Source organism: Cynara cardunculus (assembly GCF_001531365.2).
Source record: "Cynara cardunculus var. scolymus isolate 2C chromosome LG 4, CcrdV1, whole genome shotgun sequence".
Lineage (NCBI taxonomy): Eukaryota > Viridiplantae > Streptophyta > Magnoliopsida > Asterales > Asteraceae > Cynara > Cynara cardunculus.
In genome coordinates, this window is record NC_037531.1 from 13,636,757 (window position 1) to 13,648,250 (window position 11,494).

The following is an 11,494-nucleotide window of genomic DNA, read 5'->3' on the forward strand; positions in this document are numbered from 1 at the left end:
TTTATAATATAATATTAATGTGATTTTAATATGATTTCTTTTAATATAATTTATAAATTATACACATTTTAGTCTCCCTACCCTTTTATAATATTATGTATTAATTTTAATATATAATTTGTATTTATTTAGTTTAAATTATAATTTGTATATAATTTTAATATATAATTTGTATTTATTTAGCTTCTGAAAGTGAATGAATAAGTGTAATTTTTGATCTCACATCGGTAATAAGTGAAGAATTGAAAGGTGGAGAGATGGGTTTAAAAGGAGAAGGTGGGGGAAGGGAGAAGGTACTTACCTGGACCGCTGGACGGGGTCAATGGGTGGTCAAGATGACCCATGGCCTAGGTTGGCAACCTCCATTGCACTTTGAAGGGGCTCCAGTCTAAGGTCGGCCCAAGAGGTCGAACCTAAGTTATAATTTAGGCATGTTCGTTTATGTTCGAGTTCGAGCTTAATTCAAGTTCTAGTTCGAGCTTGATTCGAGCTCGAGTTCGAGCTTGATTCGAGCTCGAGTTCGAGCTCGAGTTCGAGCTTGATTCGAGCTCGAGTTCGAGCTTGAATCGAGCTCGAGTTCGAGTTTGATTCGAGTTCGAGCTTGAATCGAGTTCGAGTTGAGCTTCGATTCTCACTTCTCGCAAGTTTTCGAGTCGAGTTCGAGCTTCGAGATTAGGTTTCGAGTTCGAGTCGAGTATAATGATACTCGAGCTCGACTCGCATCATTTACACCCCTAAATAGACTAAGGTGGTGTTTGTTTTTTAAAAAAAGCTCTTATTTTACCACTTATGTTTGATTCGGTCAGACATAAGGTAATTCAAACCGTTTTTTTTTTCAAGAGCCACTTATCACTTATTTTCCTCTTAAAAATTAAGTGATAACCTAGCCACTTATTTTCCTCTTAATCCTGAAGACTCTCTAGAGAACCGATTTCTACTTCATCATTTGATCGACTTCACCTTCTTAATCGATCGACTTCACCGTCCTCACAGTCTCAATCGATCGACTTCACCCTCCATCGCCTCTGGTGGCTTCAGATCGACCCAAATCAGATCCAAATCAAGAGGGTTTTCTTCCCTGTGGGTTTTCGTCACTGTGGGTTTTTGTTCTTGTGCAAACCAGTAGTTGTGCACCTTTATCCTCATGAATCAAGGTATTTTCATTCCTGTAGTTTTCGTCATTGTAGTTTTCATCATGATGGATTTCGGCGTTGGATTTTAGAGGTGGATTTCGGCGTTGGATTTTAGAGAAGGAGTGGTGGTGGACGGTGGTTGATGGTGGTGGGATGAGGGTGGGGAAGGAAGAATTAAAGAAATCTTGGAAACATAAACAGAAGTGAAATCAGAAATTATACATATTCATATGTTTTGTTGGTTACAAAAGCAAACTATTGATTCAGATTTCAGACTTTTGTCGGTTTACAAAAACAAACCGTCTGACTGATTCAGATTTCAGGCTTCAGCACCACCTCTTAAAAATCAGAAGTAAAATCAGATTTCGGACTTCTGACTTCAGTACTTCTTAAAAAACAATCGCCACCTAACCTAAGGATGATTTTGTATAACATATCTTTATATTTGTTTCTTATAGTCAAATGGTGTCATCGTTTACAAAAAAAAAAATCTGTTATCTGTATGTGTCCCTGCAACTACAACTGAAAAAGTGGTGGTGTATGGAGAATGTTAAATGGGAATCTGTAATAGATGATGGAATGGGAATGGAATTACTTGCAAAGATGAAACAAACCACAAAGGAGGTTAATTAACAACACACTCCTTCCATTACCTTTCTAAGGTATCAAACCATCCATGACACTTATTTACCCCCCACCCCAAACTCTCTTTTTCCATTCCAACACCATGGCTGACCCAAGATCCTCCTTTCGATTCCGCATGCCGCGCTTGAGGCCCTCCGTCCCACCGCCTCGCGCCACCACAAGAAGACTATCAACTCAACCAAAACCACCAGCAGCGCCACCCTCGCCACCAATTCCACCTCAGGGCGTACCATCAACTGCACCTCCACCACCAGTATCAACTACAACTACAACTACACCTGCACCACCAGTATCAACTACAACTACAACTACACCTGCACCACCAGTATCAACTACAACTACAACTACACCTGCACCACCACCACCACCACCACCACCAATCGCAGCTGCAGCTGCAGCTGCACCATCACCACCACCACAAGATGAACCAAGATCAATGCCACCACCACTGCCACAAGCTGCACCACTTTCTCCGGATGTTTCATCTTTCACCAAACCTGCAACTGCCAAATCTCCAGAACCCACAAAAACCGAGTCACAACCCTCTTCACCATTTCAAACAGGCATTCGATCACGACTTCCTTCACAGACACCATCTCCATCTCGTATGTCCACTGAACCCCGTGTCTCTGCCAAGCCACCATCGCCATCCACCAGACTACAACCCACCGCTCAACCTTCATTTTCGACTAGTGTACAGCCATCTCAACCAACCTCACCACTCGCTTCTCCTTCTCGATTGGCCTCTGAAAAGAAGATTGCCTCTTTGCCACCATCTCCCATTGTAACCACCCCAAAACTGCAACCAAAAAAAGCAACATCTCCTTCATCAAGACCTGTGCCAGATATAGCTTCAGATAACGATCAAAAGGAAGCTGATCTTGCTCTCAGTGCGACATCTGATGCTATAAATGAAATAGAAGAAGGAGAAATGAAGACGACCATGGAAACTAATGAAGAAACATTCATGGAGCAACCAAGAATTGAAGCACCAAAAGTAGAAGAAAAGCAGCACAACGCCATTAACACAACTAGCAACAATATTCCCAACACACCAAAAACCAAATCAATGATTTCGGAACCAGTGAACACTGAATCTCCTCAAAATCCAAAACAAATAAACAGATCAGAAGCTTCCGCGGATGTTAATGAGAACAATACAAGCCCTAGAAAGCAATTTTCGAACGAAAAACCTCTAAGTGTTATTACGCTTGCTGGAGACAACAGAGGGACGTCCATGCGTATAAATGGTGCAACCAAGCGAGAAAGGAAAATCCATATCCACAGGAAGTATAAGGTCGATCCTGATGAAATTGCAGACACGACGACAGATGGAGAAGAAAGCTCCAACTCCAATGGAAAGAAATCAGAAAAGGATTCAGAATCCACTGACAAATTGGAAAAAAATGCATACATTAATTGCAATATTCAAGGAATCAATAACTCGATGGTATTTAATAGCTCCTTTGCTGAGAGGAACCCTGGTGTTCATCTAGATCGTAATCCAGAAAATGTAAACAAATCGAAGAGAAAGAAATCAAAGCCAATGGATATGACGAACCCATCACAGAAGGTTACGACGATCCGAAGGAGATGTCTTAGAGGGCTTTTCATGGAGACAAGTGATTCCGACCCAGATGATCGACAGAAGCCTAGGCGCCATGGTTGTCGGTACACCGGCGGGGAGAAGAGTAACAAGGAGGAGAAGATGGACGTTGTTTGATTTTAAGTTTGTTTTGCAATCAGCATAAAGCATCATGTTACTCCGCCTCTTTTAATCCCACTTTGGAATCTTATTTTTTTCTCGTAACCGTCTATAATATAATATCATGTCAGGCCGGGCCGGGCCGGGCCGGGCCTAATCGATAAAAAGATTTTTCATAATCTGTCATAACCGGTTCCGGTCGAAAATGGTACTATTAGTCAAGGTACTTCATAACCGGTTATGGACTCCCGGTTCCAGTCCCAACATTAAAAAATAATATATTTTTTTAATGTTTTAAATGATATATATTTTTAATACATTATAAAATTTATAATTAGGTCACTCAAATACATTTTAAAAATACGTTTTAATATAATTAAAATTACATTGTCTTGTAATAATACATTATAAAATTACTAGAAGGGTACTAATGCAATGCATCGAAACACATTTCCATTTCAGTATTTTGTTTTGTTTTTTATACATGTCGATATAATACAATTTTATGTGGTTTTGAGAAAGCGATAATGTTTTTATTTTTAAATAAAATATAAATTTGAAAATATCATATAAAATTTGCAAAAAAATATATCAATATTAGTATCAACTTAAAAGTTCTTGTTTGTTTTTTTTTTTTTAATTCAAATTTTTTTTATTATAATTTAATTTAGGTTTAATAATATTTTTTTTATAAAGATAATAATTAAGTATTCTGTTAGAACTCAATAATTATCCTAATTATATTTTAAATTTTTTATATTTTAAAATGAGATGTTTATCCTCTATTTGATTATGTTTATCCGCAGTTAGTTACACGAATTCAAACATAGAGCTTTAATAAATTGTACTTATACACAATTTACTTGTAATCTTGAATTTTAAGTAATATGCATTAATAAACAGTACTTTATGCATAAAAAATGTTTTTAAAAGTTTTTGTCAAATGTTTTATAATATAATATAGATTTGAAAATACATTTATTTATAAATTTTTTTGAATTTTCGGGCTGGTCCATAGCCTGTCCCGATCCCACGAAACTACCAAAAATCCCAACCGGTCCCCGTTTACGGTCCCATAACCGGTCCTTTGTCGGTCCCAGGCTGGGCTGATTTGGCCAGTAGTAATCCCAATTGTATAATGCAAGAGTCCTGATGTACAAGCCCAATACATGTTTTTTGGGCCTAGCCTCAGCCCAAATTATTTGGCATCACTTTTGAATTTTGATGACGGATCTGGTTCTCTAATGTATCTTTTTAATCTGATGAAAGTCAACATTTGACTTGAAGCCGATTTCACCCAATTTCCGTGATTTTACTCCTAACATGTTGCTGAACAATCTCCGACCATATTTAGCAATTCATTTTGACTCAAATTGGTCAAACAATAACATACTTCGTGGCCCATTATATCTAAAACTAATTCGCCAGAAGGTAACAATTGGCCTATTAGCTCAGTTGGTTAGAGCGTCGTGCTAATAACGCGAAGGTCGCAGGTTCGAGACCTGCATGGGCCATTTTTCCCCTTTATAGTTTTTTTTCAATGTTAACCAACAAGACGTATTAATTTTTTGAGTTCGTTTTACGCATTTTTTATCATATGTTAAAATCTTCGAACAAAGGGATTCAGTTTGCCTTCTTGTTGTTCATACTTTCAACATTCTCTTGTATTTTAAATCAAACTTACTTTTAAACGCTCTATTTTTAGAAACATGATGTCTTTATGGAGTTTAAAAAACGTATTAAGTAACCATAAGGGTGATGCATGATTGGTTTGAACTTGAGCTCCAAAGGTTAAAAGTGTCTCAAGTTCCCAGATTAAAATCCAAGGAGGAATAAAAATTCCCTTGTGGCCACAGAAGTTCAAATGCGGTGATTCCGGGCTACCCGCAAAATAGTTGGTCGCTTTACGATTAGTCGGCTCGCATAGCGGGTTGGATATTCATGTTAATAAAAATACGTATTAAATATTTATAAAGTGAACAAACTACGAATGAAGGTTCAAACGAGAACACATTTATTTTTCGAAAAATGTAAAAACATTCTTATCAGATGTGATAATACATATTTGTCACTTACATAGATCATGCTAAAGACCATCTATATTTGTGATTTAGCATAGTACAGCTTTATAAAAAAAAGTTTCTTGAAGAAATTATCATACTTTTTTGTTTATATATCTTATTGTAGGCACTAAAATAAAGTAATAAAAATAGGTTTTCTAAAATAAAGAGTGTTTCTATTTTAGTATTATTTACATTTTAATAATTAAATTAAGAAAAATATTGTGTAATGTCCAATAATTATTACCTCTTCTGAGTTTTGACTCAGTGAACCACATTTTCACGTGCTAGAATTGTTATAAAAAGAAAAGTAAATTGTAGGCTTTGTCAATGATTTGAACGTTGAACGACTTTTTTGTGAGTAGTTTTGATGGGAAATTCGTTTATGGTTGTTTATTTATTTTAATAAATAAATGAATATGTCTATATATTTTTATTGGTTTAGTTAAGTGAATGAATATGAATTTGGTCTCGTTCATTTATTTACGTTTATTAATGTTCATTCTATTACATTCATTAATGTTCGTTTATTTATGTTTGCTTACATTTGTTTATATATTTTTTTATGTAAAAATTATATTGTTTCATGTATTTCTCATTATGATGAATTTGTTTACTAAAATTAATTGAATGAAAATGATAATGTCCATAATTAACGTCCACCATATGATAATCAAGTTATTTAGTTACATTGTTTTGGGTTATTTTGAAAGAAGATGGTAAGTGGAGGGGTTTAATGTGTTAATGTGCTTTAAAATGTTTTATTTCTCACTGCCTCATTATTTTAAATTAGGATTATGAGATAACTGTCTATTATGTCATTGGGATGTGGAAAAAATAAATAAGAAGGATAAGAAAGTTTTTGTGTGTGTTCTCTTGGATGAAAATCAAACAGACCTTGGGTGAAAAAGTAAATAAAAAGAATAAAAAAGCTGATTCTGTGATTTTTTTTATTTGAAATATTGTTGTGTTCATTCATCTTCATCTACATGAAAATAAGGTGAGTTTAAATTATCAATTTTTCTTATTTAGTATTTGAAAATTAAACTATATGATTCTTACATGGGGATGATAATAAAACTGTTTATGGATGCTATTTGAGCATGATGATGAGACTGGGTATAGAACCATACCTTTATATGAGTTATTGTTATGAAACTGTTTTGTTGTCATTATTGGCAAAATGATGGTTTTTGTCATGATTATATCATGTGTCAAAATAAGGGTGACATATCAAGAATCTGGGTAAATTTGAAATAAGGGTGCAAGGATCTGGGTAAATTTGAAATAAGGGTGACATAATCAAGGAGCTAGGTAAATTTGTAATAAGGGTGGCATATCAAGGAATTGGGTAAATTTGAAATAAGGGTAGCATAATCAGGGAGCTGGGTAAATTTGTAATAAGGGTGACATAATCAGGAACAAGGTAAATTTGTAATAAGGGTGGCAATTGGAATGAGGGTGACGTAATCTATTTCTGGAAATGATGATCTTTTTGATCATTGGGTTTTGTTATCACATCCTTATGATGCGATGATCTTGAGTTATCGCATATGTGTGATGCGAGGACTTGGGATGTCGCATCCTATTGATGTGATAAAATGAATTGTTTTATAACCAGATGAGCTCTGGTTGGCCTGGCCTATGGATGGCCTTACTTCTGGTCATTCATTTGAACCTTGAAAAAATATTTCAATCTATGATAAAAGTTACAGAGCGGCTCTGGTTGATCTTCATGTTTAACCAGAGGGTCTCAGGTTCAAGGAAAACCGCAAAAAATTGAAAAATTGAGGAACACGCTGATAACTGTTCATCTACACGGTATACACATATGCATACAAGTAATTTGTAAGCAATTTGTCCGATTTGCACATGTACATAACATGCACACGTGCATAAAAACCAACAACTTCAATTACTTGTATGCAAATGTCATACCGTCAAGATGAATGATTACCAGGGTGTTCCTCAGTTTTTCATATTTTTTGAGGTTTTTCCTTCATATGTAAAATCATTAATTAATTTAAATTTTTAGATTTATTGTGATTAACCTGGATATCCAACCCACTATGCGAGTCGACTAATCCATGGACGACCACCTGCTTTGCGAGTAGCCCGGAGTCATCACATTTGAACCTCCGTTGCCATAAGAGTATTTTTATTCCGCATTGAATTTGAACATGTGACCTCCATACACTTTTGAGCTTTGGAGTCCAAGCTCAAACCAATCCATCACCACCCTTGTGGTTAGAATTATTTTTTATCTCAAAGCACCCGGTTTTTTTATTTGGTTATGTGTAATGGTGGTTGTTTTTTGTTCATTTATGTTCATTCGCTTACGTTTGTTTTGCATCTTAACGAACGAATATAAACAAACATGAACAAACACATTTTCTATACGAATAAACATAAACACAAAAAAATCTATCCATTTATTTAATTAAGTTAAATAAACGAACACGAACAATGTTCATGAGAGTCTCTTAATCATTCTGATCACTTAATCAATATGCACCAAACCATTCAGCAATTGCCAAATAACCCTTAAATATATTTAAATAAAAAATAGAACACTAACCGATACAATAAAATATAGAAGCAAAAACAGATAAAAATTAAACAAACATAAGGAAAACGATGACTAACAAAAAGCTGCACAAAACCATGAGTATCAAAAAAACGAAACAACGACAAGCCACAAGAATCATTATTGTTTGGTGTTAACGACATCACTAAATTTATAGTTTGGTGTTTTGAATGTTTTCATTCTTTGACGGTAAATTATAAAATCCATTTGCAGACCATTACTCGATTTTGCACGGTAAATTTGTTAGTTAATAATTACAAGATCCGTTTCTAAAAGGGCAAAGAAGTACGAGACATTCGTCAATTGTGTTAACAGTGTTAAGCAAACTCCTCTAAATGAAAAGTACATTCGTAATTCAACACTTATAACAAAAATCATCATATAAAATTTGAGAATTTGTGGTAATCTCATTAGATTACTCTTCAAAACATTCTTTGAGCAGATATTACCATATATTGAAGACAAATAATACAAGTCTAACTGATGTGAAACTCCAATGTGTCTCCTCCAACGAAGGCTAAACAAACACAAATTAGTACAAAGTATTTAGCTCCTAGAGTGTTAAATCAACTTTGATACCATATGAGACATATGAAACCCTATCAATTTACTTTCAAGAAGCGTCGTTGAAAAAAATTAGAAGTTTCTTTTTTTGATCAACCTGGATATCCAACCCACTATGCGAGCTAACTAATCTCAGGGCAACCACATGTTTTGCAGATAGCCCGGAGTCACCGCATTTGAACCTACGTGGCCACAAGGAGATTTTCGTTCCTCCTTGGATTTGAACTAATGTATGACCCTAACAAAAGATATTGCTATCGTTGTTGATGTAAAGTAGTAAACGACTACTTTCGTTCATAAAATATTTCACCGACATGCAAATTGTTGCTCTTTTGGTCTAAAAAACATTCTTTGAGCTTTGCTCGAGTCCCTTTATGCTCTTACATACGTAATATATAACGACCATTTTGTTCTTTTTATTTTCCTTCTTGAATTCCCTTCTCCATTAACTTATCTCTCGTTTATGATGAACATTTTGGTTTATTTTACCTCCCTTTTTAAACTACTGTCTATTTTATTTTCTTTTTAAAATACTGTCTATTTTATCTTCTTGCATCTCTGATTTAGTATCACATGTGTATCATATGTAATGAAATAATAATATCACATGTAATTGTCTATAGTAAAAGAGTGTTTTCTCGTTCTCGTAAAATGAAAGTGTTCTCGTTTGAATTATTCCTTATATATATATATATATATATATATATATATATATGTGTGTGTGTGTGTGTGTGTACCAAATAAGTATTTGTATATAATTTTGAAATGACAAATTTGTTTGGTCGTCGTCCTTATCATGCCAACTGGTTGTGCAAATAAGAGTAAAATACTTGGCCAAATATAATATTTAATCAAATTAGAAGATACGAATCAAAAGAACAAGTATTTTTATTTTATGATTAATTTATTTCCATTTATAGAATTTAACAAAAAAAAATTAAAACAAGGAAAGAAAATAGAAATTTAAGAGTTTTTTTTTTATAGAATTCATATATGAATATGAATTTTATGAAAGATATTTACCAAAACCGTTCAGCTATTAATTTCAAAGTTCTATCGACACATCTTAGTTCAGTTCGTTAGAGCATCGTGCTAATAATGCGAGGGTCGTAGGTTCAAGACCTACATGGGCCATTTTTTTCTTTTTCAGGGTTTTTACCCTCGTATAGGGAGCACGATCATGCACTCTAACGAGCATGAAATCTTTTATGTTAATAAATCTCATATTTCTGCAATACGAACAATGTTGCAGCAGGATTAGGTCCCTTACTAAAGGTTTTGTCATCAGATAAAAATCCATCGGAAAAACATTTATAGTATATAGAATATGATGTTTATTCTTCAACTTACACCAACAATTCACTTTTTGTTGGCTTTATTGGTTGCATCCAAAAAATGCATCTTTAGAATTTTTTTTTTTTTTGCGTGGACCATCCTAAAGATGCAGCTTTTTGGATGCAACAAAAAAAGGGACAAAAAATAAACTGTTGATGTAAGTTGAAGAATAAACATCGTTTTCTATATATCGTAAAATGTTCTTCTCATGGATTTTCTTTATCTTATGTCAAAATCTTCGGTAAGGGACCTAATCATGCCTTACTCTGCAACATTGTTGATACTCCAAACATTTGAGATAATTAATACAGAAGATTTCATATTGGTTAGAGTACATGATTTAAGTCGAATTAAATAATGAAATAATTATAAATGTGTGTAAATTATTTACAATACTTAATTATATTCACTATGAAAATATTTTATAAGATTTTGATTCCATTTAATATCTGTTTTATTTTAAAATAAAATACACTTCCTCTGTCTTTATATATGTATACTTAGAAGTGTATTGTATAATGTAGAAACATATAAAATATTCTTGTAATTCGAAAATGAAAAGTTAATACAATGTTTTAGTGAAAAGAAAACCTAAAATTTATGAATTATTATATTGTATTAATAAGGTCTTATTTTGATATTGATCTTGTATTTTAACGTGCTTATATGTTTGTTTTATGAACTATTTTAACTGATTCACATATGAATTAATTGACTGATTCACATAGAACTAATTAACCGATTCACATTGTGTGATTGACATATGAAACCGTTGATTGACATATGAACTAATTAACTGATTCACATATGACATATAGTTCATATGTGAATCACATTGGTTCACGTATGAAACCGTTTATTGTCTATTTATAAAAGTTATGAAACTATCTCTCTATCTTCCGCGTATCCATGCGAGGAACATTCCGATGCTTCACAATCAAAGCCACAAATGTTGACGAGATGAAGGGGTAAGATCACTTATTTACTTCTCAAATACCTACCATTTTTCAAATGAACTTTTCCTGTTATTATTAAACTAGAAGGGTACTCGCGCAATGCAATAAGATATATCTTGATTTTAATATTTCATTTTATTCTTTATTTTAGTCGATGTTACAATATGGTCTTATGTGATTTTGAAAAAACGATGATGTGTTTATTTTTGAATAAAATATAAATTTAAATATATCATAAAAATTTCACAAAAATATATCGATGTTAGTATCAAATTAACTATAAAATTTTTTCATTTTTTGTGTAATATTTTAATTCAATTTTTTTATTATAATTTTAATTTAGTTTCAATAACGAAGTAATTTATATTTGGTTTAATAATATAATTTTTTTTATAAATATAATAATTAATTATTTTGTTAGAACTCGATAATTATCCTAATTATATTTTAGATTTTTTATATTTTAAAATGAGATGTTTATCTTTTATTTGATTATGTTTATCCGTAGC

At 33.1% G+C, this 11,494-nt stretch overlaps 1 protein-coding gene and 2 non-coding genes across 3 annotated transcripts; all 3 read left to right on the forward strand.

Moving 5' to 3' along the window:
- Positions 1 to 293: 293 nt before the first annotated feature.
- LOC112511891 lies at positions 294 to 456 on the forward strand. Its single transcript, XR_003069145.1, has one exon. It is a non-coding gene; the product is annotated as a U1 spliceosomal RNA (small nuclear RNA).
- A 1,404-nt stretch (positions 457 to 1,860) lies between these two features.
- Positions 1,861 to 3,501, forward strand: LOC112510895 (nascent polypeptide-associated complex subunit alpha, muscle-specific form-like). The gene has a single exon (XM_025116248.1). It carries the CDS (start codon positions 1,861 to 1,863, stop codon positions 3,499 to 3,501), a length of 1,641 nt encoding a protein of 546 aa, XP_024972016.1.
- Positions 3,502 to 4,923: 1,422 nt separating this feature from the next.
- On the forward strand, positions 4,924 to 4,997 carry TRNAI-AAU. The gene has a single exon. It is a non-coding gene; the product is annotated as a tRNA-Ile (tRNA).
- Positions 4,998 to 11,494: the final 6,497 nt, after the last annotated feature.

Coding starts and splice junctions, on each gene's coding strand:
- LOC112510895 (XM_025116248.1), top strand. CDS start 1,861: ATGGCTGACCCAAGATCCTCCTTTCGATTCCGCATGCCGCGCTTGAGG.